This window comes from Halichondria panicea, chromosome 2 (genome assembly GCF_963675165.1).
Source record: "Halichondria panicea chromosome 2, odHalPani1.1, whole genome shotgun sequence".
Classification (NCBI taxonomy): Eukaryota; Metazoa; Porifera; class Demospongiae; order Suberitida; family Halichondriidae; genus Halichondria; species Halichondria panicea.
In genome coordinates, this window is record NC_087378.1 from 655,426 (window position 1) to 676,856 (window position 21,431).

General features: G+C 42.5%; 4 protein-coding genes and 1 pseudogene across 5 annotated transcripts; 3 read left to right on the forward strand and 2 right to left on the reverse strand.

Annotated features, from left to right (window-relative positions):
- Window positions 1–216: 216 nt before the first annotated feature.
- LOC135331787 (procathepsin L-like) lies at window positions 217–2,487 on the reverse strand. Of its 2 annotated transcripts, none has more exons than XM_064527040.1 (8): window positions 2,251–2,487; window positions 1,891–2,141; window positions 1,635–1,796; window positions 1,402–1,516; window positions 1,208–1,317; window positions 992–1,144; window positions 774–895; window positions 217–451 (listed from the first exon to the last, which is right to left on the reverse strand). In XM_064527040.1, exons 1-8 carry the CDS (start codon window positions 2,258–2,260, stop codon window positions 352–354), a joined length of 1,023 nt encoding a protein of 340 aa, XP_064383110.1. In that variant the 5' UTR covers window positions 2,261–2,487; the 3' UTR covers window positions 217–351. The 2 variants fall into 2 exon arrangements, with proteins under 2 accessions (XP_064383110.1, XP_064383109.1); XM_064527039.1 differs by having other exon boundaries at window positions 992–1,147.
- Window positions 2,488–2,722: 235 nt separating this feature from the next.
- LOC135331789 (procathepsin L-like) lies at window positions 2,723–5,046 on the forward strand. The gene is made up of 8 exons (XM_064527043.1): window positions 2,723–2,860; window positions 2,954–3,205; window positions 3,296–3,457; window positions 3,631–3,748; window positions 3,887–3,996; window positions 4,100–4,252; window positions 4,492–4,610; window positions 4,789–5,046. Exons 2-8 carry the CDS (start codon window positions 2,963–2,965, stop codon window positions 4,886–4,888), a joined length of 1,005 nt encoding a protein of 334 aa, XP_064383113.1. The 5' UTR covers window positions 2,723–2,860; window positions 2,954–2,962; the 3' UTR covers window positions 4,889–5,046.
- A 122-nt stretch (window positions 5,047–5,168) lies between these two features.
- On the forward strand, window positions 5,169–11,099 carry LOC135331767 (uncharacterized). The gene is made up of 20 exons (XM_064527009.1): window positions 5,169–5,783; window positions 5,857–6,475; window positions 6,533–6,684; window positions 6,744–6,852; window positions 7,058–7,215; window positions 7,267–7,390; window positions 7,652–7,818; window positions 7,875–7,980; window positions 8,054–8,212; window positions 8,319–8,483; window positions 8,533–8,851; window positions 8,906–9,007; window positions 9,060–9,217; window positions 9,272–9,429; window positions 9,491–9,629; window positions 9,685–9,834; window positions 9,955–10,098; window positions 10,155–10,331; window positions 10,390–10,520; window positions 10,834–11,099. Exons 1-20 carry the CDS (start codon window positions 5,545–5,547, stop codon window positions 10,979–10,981), a joined length of 3,624 nt encoding a protein of 1,207 aa, XP_064383079.1. The 5' UTR covers window positions 5,169–5,544; the 3' UTR covers window positions 10,982–11,099.
- A 481-nt stretch (window positions 11,100–11,580) lies between these two features.
- On the forward strand, window positions 11,581–13,625 carry LOC135331790 (silicatein-like). The gene is made up of 7 exons (XM_064527044.1): window positions 11,581–11,984; window positions 12,087–12,242; window positions 12,433–12,547; window positions 12,610–12,719; window positions 12,782–12,934; window positions 13,043–13,161; window positions 13,337–13,625. The coding sequence occupies exons 1-7, from the start codon at window positions 11,745–11,747 to the stop codon at window positions 13,434–13,436; spliced, it is 993 nt and encodes a 330-aa protein (XP_064383114.1). The 5' UTR covers window positions 11,581–11,744; the 3' UTR covers window positions 13,437–13,625.
- Window positions 13,626–14,178: 553 nt separating this feature from the next.
- On the reverse strand, window positions 14,179–21,368 carry LOC135331766 (uncharacterized; annotated as a pseudogene).
- Window positions 21,369–21,431: the final 63 nt, after the last annotated feature.

Genomic DNA, 21,431 nt, shown 5'->3' on the forward strand with positions numbered 1-21,431 from the left:
GCTATAGTTACTAGACCTATACACAAAATAATAAAATGTTTGAAAAATGAAACAGAGTTTCACTGCATTATAGCTTTATAGTTCCACCCATCGCTTCACCCACCCACCCTATATACACCCACTCACCTAGTACCTAAGGTAGCTTAAGCTTACATGTATCCAATGGTATATGTTAAATTATTGCCCCTTGCATACACAACTCATGTCTGTCAGGTTTATTTCAAAACATAACGTCTTACAATATTGTTTAGTGTGTAGGCATCACAATACAAGTCTTACGCTTATACATTGTCTAAAGTGATCCTAAAATGTCCATATAATTATATATATGGTGAGGATCCTGCCCCCTGGTCAGAGGGAGGGGTAGGAGGCGTCTGTTGCTATACCACACTGGTTGTAGCGATTCCTGGACATCATGATGTAGCCATCTTCACCCCAAGCTGTGCCCCAGCTGTAGAAATAGACAATGGCCCTAGTCAATGCGAACAGATTGTGAAAATATTTGTATCAATGCATGTTTGTGAAAATATTTGTATCAATGCATGTTCGTTCAATGGGTATGTCATGTGGCTCCATGAACCTTGACTTAATGTTGAATCAGTACATGCTTGACCTATTCATACTTTGCCTATATAGTTGGTATACTGTTGATGTGTATTTAGGGTAATCTGTATGCATGTGACGTACTCAGTAACATATGTTTTTTTGTCACTTTTCCAGCCAGTTATATATGACAGACCTTATTTTAAGATTTTAAAAAGGAAAAGCCTTACCTATTTTTAACCCTCCAGTATTCTCTTCCATCCGATGATCTGCCATATCCTATCACTAGCATGGCGTGGTTGATGTCGTAGTTGGAGCACCGGTAATTGTCAAACACACCACTCGAGTAGAACTGTGGTTGTCAATATGTACACAGCAAGCATGCCGCATGCATGCACGACTATAATTATAGTACTGTGTACAAACTATTGAGGGGTAGAGTACCTACCCTAAATTCTGTGGAGCTTGCATCCACGGCAACTGTCACGGGACCAGCGAATGCCACAGCTGCTTGTAGGTCAGTCTCACTGCCTGCTCGTATTATGACTATCCCGGACATTGTTGCTCCTATTTCTTCGTAACTGAAGTTACAGGGCATTTGCTGCTAATAGTTAATACTTTAACTTTGTAACCGTTTGTGGTTTTCAGTACAGTGTATACTCACCACTCCCTTGTAAGGGTAGTACTCTTCAGTGTTGACCCCGTCATTGAAAACAATATACATGAATGTATTGTACATGTTTCCGCCATAGCATGCGTTGTTTCCTTCAGGCACTGTTTGTGTGTGAAATGTATGTTCCACTGTATAAAATTATGTCAATTATTGCGTAGCCAACAGGCACAATTCAAACCTCTTACGTGAGCAGTCGATGATGTTCTGCTCACTCAGTCCAGCACTTTTCCCGTACGCCAGAGAATAGAAACCTTCTAGGGCACCAATTGATGCAAATGCATAGCTAGCTCCACAGTCTTCCTGCATACATTTTTCACAGTTAGAGGGATTCACCGAGAATTACCCGCTATCATTTGTGCTTTTTAGGCTCAGTATTAGGTTGTGTTGTACTTGTTAGATATTCGGCCCCAGTTGGCACCTGATTTTTGACGTCCGAGATAGCCCCCTTCTGTCTCCAGTCAACAAACTCTGGCCAGGAGCTGAAAGTAGGCGGCACATAGATCTCTACCTTTGCATTGTGTTTACTGCTTTTGTCCCACGACTTATAGGTCAGGTACTGGGCAGCGTACTCAGAGTTTGTCTGCATGGACGGAAAGCAAGACGCGCATCAAAAGTGTTAATGTATTTCTTCATGTCAGCATGCACAGGAAATTATCGCTGTTACTCAAAGTCACCATATCAGCAAACTTGTTTAGTGCGAGTTTAAATCCTAGGACTCCAGCTCTGTAATTGACGTTATGCTGTTGTATGTACTCTCTGTTTGATAGCCACACTAGATGTCTCTCCAGCTCTTCTCTGTCCGAGTCATAATACTTAGTGTGCTTTGTCTTCCACAGCTGCCATTCCTCTATGAACTGATACTTTGGAGCCAGGCTTGCTGCTGATAGGACTAGTGTAACACTTAAAACTAGCAACAGCAGGGAAGCTGCAGTGCAAGAAACAAACGAGAGAAATCATCGTGCATGTTGCTAAAATAAACTAAGTGTGTATTATGTATGGCTATAAATGTAGTGTGTGTTGGGGCCTTTGCTTACCTTTGCTCATCTTTTAGCCTCAATATCAATATCTTTATATCTGTAGCTAGCTACAAAGGCCTACATCAAGGTTACTTTGGCAATGGTTTGCTATATAGCTATATTAATTTATTCATTTCCTCACTAATATCTGTATATATCTGTACCTAAACCAGCAGTTGATGGTCTAAAGTACCTACGACACTGAATAGCCCTTCCTAATTGCTAAACTAATTGCAGATCTTCTGAGCGATGTTCACACGCATCGAACTTCCATTAAAGTTGCATTGTTAAGAAAACGTGCCCTGTTGCATGCATGACTGAATTGTCTGTATGCTTTGACAATACATACTGAATGCAGTAGTTTGTACAGTATTCACTGGACAACAATTGATAGGAAAATGTCATCACGTCTTTCAGATGCCAGTACCAATCGCAAGGCTCAATTGTAAACTTCTCATTATGCGAGTGTAGCTAATGGAGTCTATTCAGAGGCTATTAGCATAATAAAATGGACAAAGCAATTTACTACCGTCAGTTTTCTATAAGTAGAGAGTTCTCATTTTAAACAGTATAGAGTCACATCAGAGCTAGAACAAAGATTGCCAGTGGAATCACCATTTCATCAAAAGTGAGTACCAAATTAATGTTGGTACTTGGTTTTAAACTGTCTGATGATACTGCACGTGTGATAACCAGACTCTCTCTTCTTGTTTACCTGCAGATTCAAACTATGCTCGTGTCAGTAATAGCAGTACTGGGTCTCGTTGCAGTCTCCTCCGCCGTGGAGCCAAAGTATGAGTTTGTGGAGGAATGGCAAGTGTGGAAGTCTCGACACGAAAAAATCTACGACACACATCTTGTAGAGCTAGAGAAACATCTTACCTGGTTGTCTAACAAGAAATACATCGAGCAACACAATGCCAACTCTCACATTTTCGGCTTTACTCTTGCAATGAACAAGTTTGGAGACATGGTAAGAAATTCTCATGCATGGGAATTTCCTCTTCAATTTTTTTTGCTACAAGCTAAAGCTGTTGTGATTACTGAGGATTTTTTCCTATAGACTGAGCTGGAATGGACAGACTACCTCTCAACGTACCAAGTTAGAGAACAGAACGAGAATGGAAACTACTCCAAGACCTTTCAGCCTGAATCCCAAGTCTACGATTATCCAGAGGCTGTAGATTGGAGAACAAAGGGAGCAGTGACTGCCGTGAAGGACCAGGTTTGTGCAAGGTTTTTTCACCTGTATGATTATATCGATGCTTAAATGCTTTTTGTTAGCTCATGCATGCATACATGGGATCCATTATGGTGCTATGAGATATTTCATCAATATTCCATGATGTATAGGTGTGTTGCAAATCAATTAAATCATGCTCTTCTGTGTGTAAATAGGGAGACTGTGGAGCTAGCTATGCATTCAGTGCCATGGGTGCTCTTGAGGGAGCTTATGCTTTGGCTCACGGTGGGAACAGAGAGTCACTCAGCGAGCAAAACATCATCGACTGCTCAAGTTAGTTACCATGCACCTGCTGCCTCTTATTAGATTGCAACGTCGTGCATATGATATTCATACACCTGTTTGTATAGGCTTTATAAGACTTTCTATACTTATGTGAATATTATGTCGTCTTTTATTCTACCCCTTCAGTTCCCTATGGAAACCACGGTTGCCATGGTGGAAACATGTACGATGCTTTCCTATATGTGATAGCTAATGATGGAGTATCAAAAGAGAGCGCATATCCTTTCTTTGGAAAGGTAAGCATTATGATTTCCCGAGCCAGCTTTAGAGTTTTAACTTGGTATGGTATGTTCCTTGCAGTTTTCACTATAATTATAATTGTTTTGCTATAAATTATAGCAATCATACTGCAACTACCAGAAGACGTACCGAGGCACCTCCATGTCTGGCAGTGTGTCTATTAAGAGTGGGAGTGAGGAGGACTTGCTAACAGCTGTGGCTAATGTGGGGCCAGTTTCTGTGGCCATTGATGGTGCTAACAGTGCCTTCAGGGTGAGCCTTTCAGTTAAGCATGCTACTTTAATAGCAGCATTGAGGCACGCTATTTGCACACTATTTGTCTTGCACATGATTTTTTTAGTGAGGTACAATGTTGTATATGGTGACTAGTGAAGCCTTTTGTTTCTGACATCTTAGCGAGAATGTACTTGCCTTTTTACAATTCGTTACCAAGCATGTCCAAATACATTAACACGTCATAATTATATCACCCCACTCACACACACACTCAGTTCTACTACAGTGGAGTGTATGATTCTTCCCGATGCACCAGCTCTAGTCTCAACCACGCCATGGTCATCACTGGCTACGGTTCTTATTCTGGAAAGAAATACTGGCTAGCTAAGAACAGGTACGTATAAAGAATGGGTTAGAAACCCTTCACTTGGTTCAGCCAGAGATGCATATTTTGTTAAGTTTCTTTTTGCAACACATTGAACTCTGGAATGATCTTTTGCAATTCTCCTCTAGAAGAATGTTGCATTCTCTCTTGTGATATAACAATTATTCCCTCCTCTGTCTATCTGCAGCTGGGGGACCAACTGGGGACAGAGTGGATTTGTGATGATGGCCAGGGACAAGTACAACCAGTGTGGTATCGCCTCAGATGCATCCTACCCTACACTCTAACTTCAATGTCTCCACCATAGCTTAACTACATACACTCTATTAACATTAACATAAGACATTCTGTGATTTAACTATCTAGCTCTAATTGATTGTTCTCTAGTTACCCAATCTGTATAATTGTTTGTAGTCCATGTTGTAATTCTTATTTTGTAAAAGAAACATCCTTGACCTCACAAATAAACTACAAAGTACAAAGTGATTCTAGAAAGGGGGGTGGAGCTGGGCTGCACAAAATAATAACAAACACCATGTGACCGGATAAGTGGGTGTGTGCAAACCCAGGCCTGAGTAGTTATTGTAGTGTAGAGTACGTCTGTCCTAGAAGATCTCCCTTGTCCAATCAAGCTCACCCACTGTCAATCTACAATGAGTGTATCTTTGTCTACCACTCTCAGCTGGCACTTGCTGCTACAGACCTGCCTGGGGCTAGTACTGTCTGCAGCTGACACTCCTCCACACAGTTGTACCTACACATACACACTGAGGTCTGATGAATCTGGAGCCTGCATTCGAAGCAGCTTTGATCAGTACACAGCGTGCACAAATTTGTCCGTCTACCTTGAGTCTTTCAATTCCGGAACGTACTCCGGCTCGGATTGTGTTCAGTTCATTTGGAACCGGGCTTGTATGTACTGTCGGGGAAAACTTCATCTAGAATGAGATACAGTGTTGTCATGACCAGCACTTTGTTACAAAATGTTTCTATCAGATGTGTAGATCCCCACGTCCCATCAGGGAGAGACAAACTGGACGAGTACTTCGGACCGTTATTTTTCGACGGAGGTGGTACAGAAACGTCGTCTGTTGTATTGGACGGAATAAACTTTGAGGGCTGTAACCAACCACTACAGTTTGAAAACTTGCAATCAGTTGCTATTAGTAACTGCTCTTTTAGGTACGTATTAAGTCAATATTTTGTTAGTTCTATTATTATTATTCAATAATATTTGATGTTCTTTTCTACACAGGGGATACACTGCTTCTGCTGTGGATATGTCCAATATCAACACTATCGAGATTATGGATTGTTACTTTAACAATTGCTCAACAAATACGGAAAAGCCGCAATTCCATGGCAACTCTGGTGCAGTTTCAGTCTCTTACTTCCCTCAGAGTAATATAACAGTTTTATCCAATCAAACAAGACCATTTCTTTCGATTTCTAAAAGTATTTTCACAAACAATAGAGCAATTTTACCACCTGGAATTTCCCAGTCCCAACTGAACGAGGCCCTCAACAATAACATATATCACGGCCGTGGAGGTGCGGTCGGAATCTATGTCCAAGAGAATGTTCGCAACATCTCCGTGACAATTTGTGATTGCCTCTTTGATAATAACGATGCAGAGTCGTTCGGAGGTGGACTCTATTTGAATATTGATGGCCAAAATACAACGCATTCATTTAAAGTCGAAGGTACCAATTTCACAAACAACAGTGTCAAAGGAGAGGGAGGGTTCGGTGGGGCAGTTCAAATATCTTTTCTGAATCAGAATATAGACTATCCACCTACTGTGATGGAGTTTATACGATGCCACTTCGAGGGCAATACAGGATCGTACGGGGGAGGAGTGAGTTCGGTACAGGTGAGGTGGTTTGCATTGTTGTGAATGTTAACTTAATTTGATGTCTTTTATGTGAAGACTTTCAGTCAAGGTGCTGGTAATCTGGTGTCGATCTCCGAGTGCACCTTTGTGAATAACCGTGCCAACAATGTCGGGTCTGCTCTCATGTTCGCCTCTTTCCTATACGTTCAAAACCGTTTTGAATCTCATCACTATCGATGTCACAATAAGTAAGTACTCAGTACACACTTTAGACTTACTATTCATTAACGTTCTCTCTGTTTTGCAGTTTGTTCGCCAGAAACAGTGCACCTGGAGGCACGTTCGGAGTCGCCTTCATCAACACAAACATGTCTGGCCACAATAGACTGGAGTTTAATGAAGGACCTGGTTTGCGGGTGATCACTAATAATGATTTATTATGTTGAATCTGTATAATTATTAGCGCACACTTTTCTGTCTCCTTCACTTTCCTTCTTGTAAGAGAACGTATGACAGCTAATGTTTGAGAGTAGCCCATTCTATTTGCAAAAAAATGTTTTGGCGCCCATTATTTTCTATTTTTGGTGCTATATTTTTTTGAAGATGGTCCTTTCCCTGTAGGTGGTGGGTTCTCAAGTGGAGATTCTTCGCGGTGGACTGGTCAGTTTCATCGGCAACAACGCTGAGAGTAGAGAGGGCGGAGCTCTGTTCATGCAGGACTTTGGGCAGATCAAACTACATTCTAATACGTCAATGGAATTCATCAACAACACTGGAATGTAATGGTTGTCAAATTTCATTTCATTTTAAATTATTATCTGTCTTTACAGGATTGGTTCAGCCATTGTAGTGACAGTACAAAGAGCTTCCCCAGTGTTCTCTCAGCTTGTATACAACCCACAGTGCTTCCTCATCTACGAGAATACGTCACTGTCACCAGGGCAATGGGATGATGTGAGTTGAGCTACAAAATACCAACATTTCATAGCATTGCATGTGTGTGGCCTTGGTTGTCCATGTTCTCACTTGTGTGTGTTTGCTTTACTGTAACATATGCAGTGGCAAGTGATGTACTCATGTTCGTAATTCGTATCATTGCATGCATGTGGCCTTGGTTGTCCATGCTCTACAGCTACTCACTTGCGTGTGTTTGCTATAACTGGCCCAATAGACACGAAATGCAGTGTCATGTGATGTGCTCGTGTTTGTATGCAGGTGTCCATAAGGTTCTCTGGTAATCGTGCATCAGTGGGTCCAGCCGTGTACATATCTCACTTGGATCACTGCTCCTGGTTCTCTGCCGACAAAGTTGACAAGGGTACCAACGAAATAGATGTTACCTTTGGAATTGAGCGGTTCCCAAACTGGAAAGTTTTTGAATTGTGAGTTCTACTGTTTGAGGGTGTAATGGCTGCATGTGATTGATATGGTTTTGCAGCAATGAAACCAACTATGCCACTTCTCTCAAAGACGACCCGACAGCTAGTACTTACTACTTTCAAACTGAGCCTGTCAATATCAGCTCAAGCAATGGCACAGCTCCAGTAAGTCCAGTATTGAAGGCTCCAGATGTGAGTGACATGTGTCCCCCCTGTGTGTGTGTGTGTGTGTGTGTAGCTTCCTATTCGTCCTGGAGAGAGGAGTCGTGTGAATTTTATGGGAGTGGATCAGTTTGGGAACCCAGCGTACGTTATCTTGAGACTGTCTGACTCGAGGACTGCCATCAGCAATGGAGCTTTCAGTCAAGCAGGAGACAGTCCTACTACTGACAGCATGGTGAGTGCTTGTACCTACACGTGTGACAATGCTAGAATCTGGAATATGCAGCTATTTGGTTTATGTCAATAGTACTAGCCAGTAAACAATTTTAATTTCCCTACAGGATTCAAATCAAGTTCGCTTTGAACCCTCACTGCTCCCCATACAACCCAGTGATGAGTCAGTGACTGTGGTGTACGGATTCCCATCTCTCTCACCCGAAACGTTTCGTCAAAATCAAAATCAAGTGGTTCAGATACTTATTGACACACCTTACATCGTCAGAAGTGTAAGTAACTAACAATTCTTGATCTCCGTTATTTATTTACTTTTTTTAGGCTGAGAAGTTCTACTTCAATTTGTCTATAGTGCCCTGTCAACCTGGCTATGAGCTCCGTCAACAGACTAATGGTGACAGACTCCTTTCTTGTCGCTGTGTCAGAGACAACTACAACATCTTAGACTGTGAAGAAAACGTGGTCATTATGAGGGATGGTTTCTGGGGAGTTGAAGAGGATGACCCCACCCCCCACCTTGACCTCACCCCCTGCCCTGCCTCCTATTGTCGCTGTCACACACGAGGGGGACAGACGTGTGAGGCTCTCTTCTTTCAACAAGACCCCACCCTCAATCTCCAGTGTCACCCTCTCAGAAATGGTGAGCATTGCAATAATTAGCTATCTTGACAGTATGTTCACTGCTCCACTCCAGGCACACTGTGTGGTCAGTGCATCAATGGAACTGGTGTGGGGGTTCTGAGGACCAACTGTAGAGACTGTGATCAAGACAACTACTACGCTATTGCACTCCTAGGTAAGTATTCAGGTGTCCTTAGTGTGTTGTTACCCTCCCTCCACTCATGCAGTTGTTGGTGATATCATACTGGTTGCACTGATCCTTGTCCTTGCTATCAAACTTCACGTGAGCTTCCCAGAGTCTATGAAGGGGCTCTTGTTTTACATACAGACTGCCTACTATACGACTGAGTACTTCCCAATATCATTTTGGAACATCAGAAAATACGTGAGTAATACTCCCTCATGTAATACACTATATCTAGAGACTGTCTGTTTTCAGATGCTGTTTCTCTCGAGTGCCATTGGACTGTACTTTCCGTGGGATTTCTGTCTGTTTCCATCCATGTCTCCTCTTGTATCCTTTGCTCCAAAGTTCACTCCAGCTGCAATCGCAACTCTCGGCTCTACCATAGCGATTATCACCATCTATGTAACTAGGTATATAAGCTACAAACCATTATCATACCAGATTAGCACTGACTTCTTCCCCATGCACAAGGTCACGTGATGGTCGTGAGTATGTTTGGCATGGGGTGTGGAGTCTGGTGCTGCTACTCTATGCTCCTCTGGTCCACACTTGCTTGAATCTCCTCCAGTGTCAGTACACACCAAGTGCAGACGGAGAAGAGGAAGCTTTAGTGAGTCCATCACATGACGTTCTGTGTCGTGACTGTACGTATATGCACCCCCCAGCACTGGTACTTGGACGGGACAGTGACATGCTTCCAGGATCCCAGTCACACTGCACTGGGTGTGATAGCCATCTTTGTTCTGCTGGCCTTAGTGTTGCTCATTCCAGCTGTGTTTGTATTCACAGTGATAGCAAGCTCCAAGCAAATACAGGTACCTTGGAATGTTTCTAGTATGTGGACAATGAATATAAGCACTTTGCATTAGGTATATGTAGGTTATATGTTTGATCTAGGTTGCTCATATTATCTTATTGTTGTCTGGTTTCTACAGAGCCAATCTCGTACAATTGAGTGGATGTACACTGCATTAACGGCTGGGTACAGGGACTCTTGGGAGGCAAAATGGTGGAGCTCTTTTGAGCTCCTCAGAAGGCTCCTCATTTTAGGCATTGCAGTGGTCCTACCTGGGAGATCAGTAAGTGTTCCCTACAGTGTGTGAAACACATCAATTGATGTCTTACTCCCTCACAGGTAGCCAATCTGTATGTACTGCTCAATGTGCTGGCCATTCATCTGTTCTTAAAACCCTACAAGAAGCTGTGGCAGAACATACTGGAAGCAGTGATACTGCTCAACTATGCACTGCTCATGATGATCAGAGGTACCCCCTCTTTCCTGGATACGTACGCTATCTACTCAGGCATACAGGTACAATAACTAGAGGCCACATGCAGCAGTACAATATCACTGAGTGTGTATGCTACAGATCCCTGAGAACTGGAATGGAGACTTGACAACCACTGACAGTGTCACTTGGCTTCTATTCCCATTCTTCTACTTCCCTGTACTACTGGGTGTGGTCTTAATTGTCACTGTTGTCATCTACCATGTCGTAAGGTAAAGTTGACACCTTTTAGACTGTTTCGTGTGTGTGAATCATTCATATGCTAATTTTATTGTCTCCATGACTATGTCGTACATGCTCACACCTTGTCTCGGTGATTAATTATAACTATCCAACCTATACTTATGGACTTAAAGGACGGTACTAGGATATATGAAAATGTTGCGTTTCAGGTTTTTTGCCTTTGTTATAGCTGATGCAAGTTATGTTCAATGCTGTTATCACTTTTACTGAATGAGACACTTGCTTGAGAAACTAAATACAACTGCATGTTGTGTCATGCACCATCAGTTTTGTCTCTTTCAGAAAACTAACACTTCGTAGCAATAATTGGAGCCTTCGTAGACCGCCTGCAGCCAGTGTATTGGATAACGACGATTTTTTGGAAGTCAAAGATGTCCATGCAAAAAGTGGTAACTATACAAGAACAACGTTTGGTTTAGATGAGCTATAATATACTATAGCAATTAAAACAGACTTTCTTTTTATGTCAGCATACATTTTTTTATTTTAGTCCGCTGTTAATTTTTGTGTTCAGTAGATGCAATGTCGACAACTTCTTTCAAAACTAATTTGTGCTGTATGCATGGTGTGTATACGTATTGACAGGAGTGCACTCCTAGTGTTGAGCATTAAGTGCTTTGTGCATGGTGTGTATACATATTGACAGGAGTGCACTCCTAGTGTTGAGCATTAAGTGCTTTGTGCATGAAACAATAGGTTGTAAAGAACACCAAAGCATAGGGGGACGTACTATTACATGCTTCTTGTACTTTCTAGCGCGTCAGCATACATTTTTTTGTTTTAGTCTGGTGTTAATTTTTGTGTTCAGTAGATGCAATGTCGACAACTTCTTTCAAAACCAATTTGTGCTGTATGCATGGTGTGTATACGTATTGACAGGAGTGCACTCCTAGTGTTGAGCATTAAGTGCTTTGTGCATGAAACAATAGGTTGTAAAGAACACCATAGCATAGGGGGACGTACTATTACATGCTTCTTATACTTTCTAGCGCACTGTGTTTTCAATTGAAAGTCATTTTAAAAGACAAATTTCTTATGTTGACACGTTTTCTGTTATTGGAAGTCATGTGTCTCTATAGCCTTTGACATGCAAATTCATGAATAAAACCTGGCTATAAAGAGAGACTGATCTGTGGTAGACTCTACTCGGTGATCTAGCTTCAGTTGTATACAGTTGAGAGGAATATTCAAGAATGAAGATCTTAATAGTCCTAACATTACTTGGCCTGGCTTGTGCTAGAGGAGTGCCAAAGTATGCATTTGTGGAGGAATGGCAACTGTGGAAGTCGTCTCATGAGAGGGACTACACTACCGACAGAGAGGAGCTTGAGAAGCATTTAGTGTGGCTGTCTAACCGAGAGTACATTCAACAACACAATGCCAACTCGGAAATCTTTGGCTTCACTCTCGCTATGAATCACTATGGAGACATGGTAAATTGGTGAATTCTCACTTCACTCTTTTCAGAGAAATGCAGCCTACTTACTCAGGATTAGTGTGGTTATTTCTTTCACCGTTGTAATTCTTTTTTTCAGACTGACATGGAGTACATGGAGAAGTTTGCGACTTACAAGAGAACCAAGCATACAAACAGTAAAGAGTATAAGCCAGTTAAAGGCGATGACACCAGTGGCTACCCAGTATCCATGGACTGGCGAACAAAGGGAGCTGTCACATCAGTCAAAAGCCAAGTAAGCATGCATGCATACTCCAATACTATAGCATCTTAGACTAGCAGTCCTTCTATTTTCAGCCATAGCTTCAGGGTATGTGTATATACAAAAGGAAAGGCCTTAATTCTCATTTCCACAATCATATTTACCTTACTGGCTTAGTAGTTGTTTTCTATTTCATAGTCATTTATGAACTTCTGATACACAGGGAGATTGTGGTGCAAGTTACGCCTTCAGTACTATCGGTGCTGTTGAAGGAGCTTGGGCTCTGGCTCATGGAAAACAAGTGGCCCTCAGTGTACAAAACATTGTGGATTGCTCTGGTAAGGCCGAATCTAGTCACCACATATACATGCAGCTAATTATGCTTATTTCCATCCCCCAGTTTCGTACGGGAACCATGGCTGTCAGGGTGGGAACATGTATGATACTTACATGTACATTCTGGCTAACGAAGGCGTAGCCACACAGGACAAATATCCGTTCTATGGAAGAGTAAGCGAGACCCTATATAACTATAGAGAACTAACCGCTGTTACTATACGTGTGTTTTGCAGCAAGGGCAGTGCAAGTACGATTCATCCCTTTATGGAGCCAAGATCTCCGGTAGTGTGACCATCAGCAGTGGCAATGAAGCTAACCTCCAGGCTGCAGTGGCTAGTACTGGTCCCGTGGCAGTGGCAGTCGATGGAAGCAACAAAGCATTTAGAGTATGTGCATGCACAGGCACACCATAGTATAAGAGGAGTATATATTGATGGCAATAGATTTGAATGTGCTGCTAGCTATAAAGCTGCTCCTTTTTTGCCATCATGCAGTATTACAACAGTGGAGTGTACAATCTCCCTGGGTGCTCCAGTTACTCTCTAGACACTGCTCTACTGATTATTGGCTATGGAACGGTTAATGATGTTGACTACTGGCTCCTCAAGAACAGGTAAACATTAATTTTGTGTCTACATGTATAGATTAGCTAGCATAAGCTTCTACCTCAACTCAGAATGTAAAGCTAGGCATACCAAATTGTCTGATATCTGCATGTAACTATATAGTCTATTCTTTAAAAGGAAATTTGCATGCACCTGCTAAACAATTGTCTCGTTTCCCTGCAGCTGGGGCACTAACTGGGGAATGAGTGGCTACATCATGATGTCCAGGAACAAATACAACCAGTGTGGTATAGCCACTGATGCCTCATTCCCAACTCTTTAGACAACTTTAACTCTATAGGCAGTAGATTTTGCATACACACGTGTCCCTATTCGTTTAATTTGTGTGATTTAGTTCTATTTATGACTATACAATCTGTTCAATTGTTAGTGCAGTCTGTTTAATTGTGTGTCCACCTTGTACGTCTGCATTCAGAGAATTCTTGTTCTTCATTACCTTCATGAATGTCTACATGTGTCATGTGCTAACAAATGCACTTAATTACATGACATGCACTTGCAACATAATAGTCCTATTCGTTTAAGAGCCTGGAATTTTGATTGCTATTATCAACTGTCAGTGAGCTAGCTGGTCTTGAAGATACCTACTATACACACAGTAAGTGCAGTAGTAGTAGATCTAAGAGGTAGTCTAATGCTCAAGGATGATGGAACATCTTATATACATAGTAGGCATCTGCAGAATTGTGTAGAGGAGATGTTCCACCATCTTGGAGCATTAGTTTACCTCTTAGATCTACTACTACTGCACTATACTGCACTTACTGTGTATATAGTAGGTATCTTCAAGACCAGCTAGCTCACTGATAGTTGACAAACACTCTCTGGGACAAAAACCATTGTGTAGCTCTTACTTCAATATTTCACAAACTTCCATTGTTTAGAATAATAGTGCATGCATTGCAGAATGCAGAGGCTGCAAAAACGCATTGATTTTACAATGACTTCAATGTAAAAGGGTGTGCCAGCTCAGCACAATTTTACTGCGGAAGCTATACAGGAAGTAGTTAGTGGGCGTTCAAATAGCAATCAAAATTCCAGGCTCTTAAACGAATAGGACTATTGTGTATATTCAAACAAAATTAATGCTCAAACATGAATGGGTTAAAAAAAATTCCTTTAATTAGAGTTCGTCTAGTGAAATAACAGTTTGGGTATAGTTCACACTGTTGATGTAAGTATACGATTCGTCTATATCCAAAGTTTTAACATCACGTTTCTTCAATGACACACGACTGTGAGACCACGAGAATCTGTAGTGCAAGTTATATTAACACATTTTTAGCGCATGTACTTACCTGACGACATGGTAGATGACTACAACGACAATTAAGACCACACCCAGTAGTACAGGGAAGTAGAAGAATGGGAATAGAAGCCAAGTGACACCGTTGGTGGTTGTCAAGTCTCCATTCCAGTTCTCAGGGATCTGTACCATACACACTCAGTGATATTGTACTGCTGCATGTGGCCTCTAGTTATTGTACCTGTATGCCTGAGTAGATAGCATACGTATCCAGGAAAGAGGGAGTGGCTCTGATCATCATGAGCAGTGCATAGTTGAGCAGTATCACTGCTTCCAGTATGTTCTGCCACAGCTTCTTGTAGGGTTTTAAGAACAGATGAATGGCCAGCACATTGAGCAGTACATACAGATTGGCTACCTGTGAGGGAGTAAGCATCAATTGATGTTTCCCACACTGTAGAGAACACTTACTGATCTCCCAGGTAGGACCACTGCAATGCCTAAAATGAGGAGCCTTCTGAGGAGCTCAAAAGAGCTCCACCATTTTGCCTCCCAAGAGTCCCTGTACCCAGCCGTCAATGCAGTGTACATCCACCCAATTGTACGCGAATGGCTCTGTAGAAACCAGACAACAGTCAGATAATATGTACGGCGGTAGGTATAGATCAAACATCTAACATGTACCTACATATGTATGCAAAGTGCTTACAAAAACATTCCACCAAGTACATGAATGTTGCCAAGTTACCTGTATTTGTTTGGAGCTTGCTATCACTGTGAACACAAACACAGCTGGAATGAGCAACACCAAGGCCAGCAGAACAAAGATGGCTATCACACCCAGTGCAGTGTGACTGGGATCCTGGAAGCATGTCACTGTCCCGTCCAAGTACCAGTGCTGGGGGGTGCATATACGTACAGTCACGACACAGAACGTCATGTGATGGACTCACTAAAGCTTCCTCTTCTCCGTCTGCACTTGGTGTGTACTGACACTGGAGGAGATTCAAGCAAGTGTGGACCAGAGGAGCATAGAGTAGCAGCACCAGACTCCACACCCCATGCCAAACATACTCACGACCATCACGTGACCTTGTGCATGGGGAAGAAGTCAGTGCTAATCTGGTATGATAATGGTTTGTAGCTTATATACCTAGTTACATAGATGGTGATAATCGCTATGGTAGAGCCGAGAGTTGCGATTGCAGCTGGAGTGAACTTTGGAGCAAAGGATACAAGAGGAGACATGGATGGAAACAGACAGAAATCCCACGGAAAGTACAGTCCAATGGCACTCGAGAGAAACAGCATCTGAAAACAGACAGTCTCTAGATATAGTGTATTACATGAGGGAGTATTACTCACGTATTTTCTGATGTTCCAAAATGATATTGGGAAGTACTCAGTCGTATAGTAGGCAGTCTGTATGTAAAACAAGAGCCCCTTCATAGACTCTGGGAAGCTCACGTGAAGTTTGATAGCAAGGACAAGGATCAGTGCAACCAGTATGATATCACCAACAACTGCATGAGTGGAGGGAGGGTAACAACACACTAAGGACACCTGAATACTTACCTAGGAGTGCAATAGCGTAGTAGTTGTCTTGATCACAGTCTCTACAGTTGGTCCTCAGAACCCCCACACCAGTTCCATTGATGCACTGACCACACAGTGTGCCTGGAGTGGAGCAGTGAACATACTGTCAAGATAGCTAATTATTGCAATGCTCACCATTTCTGAGAGGGTGACACTGGAGATTGAGGGTGGGGTCTTGTTGAAAGAAGAGAGCCTCACACGTCTGTCCCCCTCGTGTGTGACAGCGACAATAGGAGGCAGGGCAGGGGGTGAGGTCAAGGTGGGGGGTGGGGTCATCCTCTTCAACTCCCCAGAAACCATCCCTCACAATGATGACGTCTTCTTCACAGTCTAAGATGTTGTAGTTGTCTCTGACACAGCGACAAGAAAGGAGCCTGTCACCATCAGTCTGTTTACGGAGCTCATAGCCAGGTTGACAGGGTACAAACTTCAGGCTGAATACAAATTGCTGAGTCTGCATGTACGGGAGAGACAATCTCACAATCTATTATTGAATAATTATATACTTACACTTTTGACATTGTATGGAGTGTCTAGAATGATCTTAGCCACTTCGTCTCTATGAAACTTTTCGGGTGAGAGAGATGGGAACCCGTACACCACAGTCACTGACTCATCACTGGGTTGTATGGGGAGCAGCGAGGGTTCAAAGCGAACTTGTTCTGAATCCTGTAGAACAATTAAACCTGTTAGCCAGCTATTATACTTCGATAAAATGCCAACTTTTTATACATGACCCTCTTCCCCATGACCACTTTTCTCCAAGGAAGAGTGCAGGGGAAGGAGGCTAGAGATACATACAATTTACAGCATCTTACACTGCCATTGGCCATGATTAGGCTCCCTGCTTGACTAAAAGCTCCATTGTTGATGGTCGTCCTCGAGTCAGACAGTCTCAAGATGGCGTACGCTGGGTTCCCAAACTGATCCACTCCTTTGAAATTCACACGACTCCTCTCTCCAGGACGAATAGCAAGCTACACACATACACACACACACAGAGGGGACACATGTCACTCACATCTGGAGCCTTCAACACTGGACTTACTGGAGCTGTGCCATTGCTTGAGCTGATATTGACGGGCTCAGTTTGAAAGTAGTAAGTACTAGCTGTCGGGTCGTCTTTGAGAGAAGAGGCATAGTTGGTTTCATTGCTGCAAAAAGGTTAGGACATTGAGTGTTGTAAGATGGTGAATTTACAATTAAAAGATGCATTTTGTAGCCCTTTGAAAGGCCTATCAATGGTGTGTTTGTCGGTAGTGAAGTACAGGCTGTTGAATAATGAGAAATTGTAGAGAGTGGTAGGAAATGGAGATGATGTTATTCATTTCCTACATGTACATAGTTCATAGAACCACTAAGCAATACTATCATGTCAGGCTATAAAAGAGATGCCTCTATCTACATTGTTACAAGAACAACTAACAACGGCCAGTGGTGGTGGTGTGATGTGCATGTAACGTGCCAACAATTTTTGGAAGACCAATCCAATTAGGTGGAGGTAAGCACTGATTGGTGCGGCCTAAATAAAGCAAAAATCCATCCGTAACAAATGCCTCGTTCCAATGGTGTGCCATATTTGTTAAACCAGAACATAAGAGGTTGTCCGCCTAGACACCACTATACACGTGGAGTAATGGGGTTTCAAGATTTGCCTCTTTCCTTCTATATTTATCATTAGTGGTGAGTGACCAGGAGCAGGTTACAACAATATAATTATATAATCTCTCCTGGGGTCACTGATTAGACTTTTTATAACAAACAGTAGAACTCACAATTCAAAAACTTTCCAGTTTGGGAACCGCTCAATTCCAAAGGTAACATCTATTTCGTTGGTAAGATTGTCAACTCTGTTGGCAGAGAACCAGGAGCAGTGATCCAAGTGAGATATGTACACGGCTGGACCCACTGATGCACGATTACCAGAGAACCTTATGGACACCTGCATACAAACACGAGCACATCACATGACACTGCATTTCGTTGTCTATTGGGCCAGTTATAGCAAACACACGCAAGTGAGTAGCTGTAGAGCATGGACAACCAAGGCCACATGCATGCAATGATATGAATTACGAACATGAGTACATCACTTGCCACTGCATTATGTTGCAGTAAACACATGCAAGTAAGAACATGGACACGCGAGACCACATGGATGCAATGTATTGGCATTTTGTAGCTCAACTCACATCGTCCCATTGCCCTGGTGACAGTGACGTATTCTCGTAGATGAGGAAGCACTGTGGGTTGAATACAAGCTGAGAGAACACTGGGGAAGATGTCTGCACAGTAACCACAATGGCTGATCCAATTCTGTGGAAGAAAAGGATTTCAACTTTATTCTTTATATGTTGCACTCTAGCTAGCTAGATAGTTCCCTGTTTAGCCAGACTGGCATCACTAATGCTGACAGTAGTCATTCTTAGGCATACCTCCAGTATTGTTATTTTTTAGCAAGCTAGCTAGCTAGCTAGTGCCGAAGGAAATCAATTAATTAATACAATTTTGGTGAGTGTTTTAATTTGGCGATTTGGCGGATTTTACTGAATTAAAAACTGTCAAATAAAAGTTTTCCATTGGACACAACGTCATTGCTGTAGTAGCCACGTCTGAGACGCCAAATTAAAAAATGCCAAGTCAGTTCAAATGGCTCATTTACCAAATATAAATAATAATCGGAAAATTTTCCCAGTTATACAGTACTACACAATTAAGACATCAATCATCCACATTTCCTACATATAGATCATGTTACATCAAGTTACATGCACATACCCACATTATCACTCAAATTAATGCTGACACATTCACTCTTAAGGCCGCCCATACACCAGGCAACTTTCAGGCAATTCATTGCGTACAATGGTTGTACGCAACGAAATGCCTGAAAGTTGCCTGGTATATGGTGGCCTTTAAACACACCCTCCAGTATTGTTGATGAATTCTATGGTGGAGTTGGAGTAAATTTTGATCTGCCCAAAGTCCTGCACATAGAGAGCACCACCCTCATGGTTCTCCGCATTGTTGCCAACGAATGACAGTTTTGCATCCGGCAGTATTCCAACTAGAGACCCGACAATCTGTGTGGGTGTATTGTCGGTAAAAAATAAGTATGGACGGTGAGAAAAACACACCCTTAGCCCTGGTCCAATGTTGTACTCGAAGATACTGAATCCTGTGAACTTGACGCTGATGAATCCGATCCCCACAGTTCCCCCGGGAGAACTGTTCCTCGAGTATACACTGTGTGGGCAAAATGCACATAAACACACTGCTATATTATAATAGATCACACTACTAGTGGATTAGCTCACTTGTAAAGGCACAGACACACACACACACAGACACACACACACACACACACACACACACACACACACACACACACACACACACACACACACACACACACACACACACACACACACACACACACACACACACACACACACACACACACACACACACACACACACACACACACACACACACACACACACACACACACACACACACACACACACACACACACACACACACACACACACACACACACACACACACACACACACACACACACACACACACACACACACACACACACACACACACACACACACACACACACACACACACACACACACACACACACACACACACACACACACACACACACACACACACACACACACACACACACACACACACACACACACACACACACACACACACACACACACACACACACACACACACACACACACACACACACACACACACACACACACACACACAGCTTTACCGTATCCCTCGTGCGGCTACGCCTCGAGGCATAATAATAGATCACACTACTAGTGGATTGGCTCACTTGTTGCTTGTTACGTATTGGAGTGACTCGTTCCTGTTTTGGACGTAGAGGAAAGAGGCGAACATGAGAGCAGACCCGACATTATTGGCACGGTTATTCACAAAGGTGCACTCGGAGATCGACACCAGATTACCAGCACCCTGACTATACACCTGTGTAAATGTACATCAATAGATCATGTGATGCATGTACACTACAATACAGGTATCTACTTACTTGAACAGTGCTCAATCCTCCACCATAGTCAGCCACGTTCTCTTCAAAGTGACAACCAATAAAAAATCAAACCGTGTCGGTGGTCTATCCAAGTTCTGAATTAGCATGGCCACTTGTAGACCTCCTCCGAAGCTTCCCTTTCCAGCAACATTCCTTGTAAAGGTGCTATTTTCAACAGTGAAAGTGTGATTAGTATTGCTACCCGCCACATAGAGGTACAGGCCACCACCAAAAGACTCGGCAAAATTACCATCAAAAAGACAGCCTTGTATCAAGAAAGAGATATTTCGTAAAGAAGAATCCTGTACAAATATTCCCACGCTTCCTCCTCTTCCGAAGTATATGTTGTTGTTGAGGGCTTGGTTGATCTGTGCTGTACTCTGTTCAGGGGGTAGAATAGCTTTGTTATTTGTGAACACACTGTTGGTGATCAAAGTGAATGGTAGTGTCGTATTTGCAACTGCTAGATCCTCGCCCTCAGTAGATAAGAAGGCGATTGAGACTGCTCCTGAGTTGCCTCGGTATTGATCCTTGCCCACATTTGTTGAACAGTTATCAAATACACAGTTTTCAATTTCTATGTTGTTCATATTCAGTAAGTCAACTGCCGAAGCTGTGAATCCACTGCAAAATGAAAACATGAAGTCAGTACAATTATTTTAGTGTACGTGATTCACATTTAGTTCTCACCTGAATGAGCAGTTGTTAATGGAGACTAATTCCAGCTCATCGAATTGCAGCGGTTTGTTGCATCCAAAGAAAACGATTCCCTCGAGCAAGACAAAGCCTAGCCTAAGGGCATTGCTACCTTTTATGAATTGTAAACTGGATGAGTTAAACTGATCAACTCCAGAGCATGTGATCTCTACATTCTGATACACAGTACTAGAAATATAGATGTCATATGCGATCAGTCCTCTTGATTTAATTTCGTACAATCCTGGCTCTAAAACGAGATTGAGACAATCTGAGCCATTTAACAAAGAGTTAAATCCTTCCAGGTACGTAGTCAAGTCTGTACATGATAAGTAACCATCTTGACTGCTGGAGATGCATTGGTCTTCCACTCTCAGAGTATAGTTGTGGATACAGGACTGCTGAGCTTGCATTGTTGTCGACAGCATCAGTGTTACTGTTAGGGTGAGCAGTGCCCCATAAATGAGCAGAGGTGAACTTGAAGCTGTCATCGTCTAGGGATACAGTAGCTAGCTAGAGACAACTGCCCTCCAGGCTCATGAATACTCAGCCATGCCCATCTTTGAGGTAGATCTATCACATGATAAACAATATTATTTTTAGAGCAGCCCCTCCCACTTACAAGCTCAGCT

Coding starts and splice junctions, on each gene's coding strand:
- LOC135331787 (XM_064527039.1), bottom strand. Junction 1,797..1,890: donor TAAACAAGTTTGCTGATATG/GTGACTTTGAGT, acceptor CCGTCCATGCAG/ACAAACTCTGAGTACGCTGC. Junction 452..773: donor TACTGGAGGGTTAAAAATAG/GTAAGGCTTTTC, acceptor CTATTTCTACAG/CTGGGGCACAGCTTGGGGTG.
- LOC135331767 (XM_064527009.1), top strand. CDS start 5,545: ATGAGATACAGTGTTGTCATGACCAGCACTTTGTTACAAAATGTTTCT. Junction 7,819..7,874: donor AACTGGAAAGTTTTTGAATT/GTGAGTTCTACT, acceptor ATGGTTTTGCAG/CAATGAAACCAACTATGCCA. Junction 10,099..10,154: donor TGGTCCTACCTGGGAGATCA/GTAAGTGTTCCC, acceptor ACTCCCTCACAG/GTAGCCAATCTGTATGTACT.
- LOC135331790 (XM_064527044.1), top strand. CDS start 11,745: ATGAAGATCTTAATAGTCCTAACATTACTTGGCCTGGCTTGTGCTAGA. Junction 12,935..13,042: donor GAAGCAACAAAGCATTTAGA/GTATGTGCATGC, acceptor GCCATCATGCAG/TATTACAACAGTGGAGTGTA. Junction 13,162..13,336: donor TACTGGCTCCTCAAGAACAG/GTAAACATTAAT, acceptor GTTTCCCTGCAG/CTGGGGCACTAACTGGGGAA.
- LOC135331789 (XM_064527043.1), top strand. CDS start 2,963: ATGCTCGTGTCAGTAATAGCAGTACTGGGTCTCGTTGCAGTCTCCTCC. Junction 3,206..3,295: donor TGAACAAGTTTGGAGACATG/GTAAGAAATTCT, acceptor TTTTTCCTATAG/ACTGAGCTGGAATGGACAGA. Junction 3,997..4,099: donor CATATCCTTTCTTTGGAAAG/GTAAGCATTATG, acceptor TATAAATTATAG/CAATCATACTGCAACTACCA.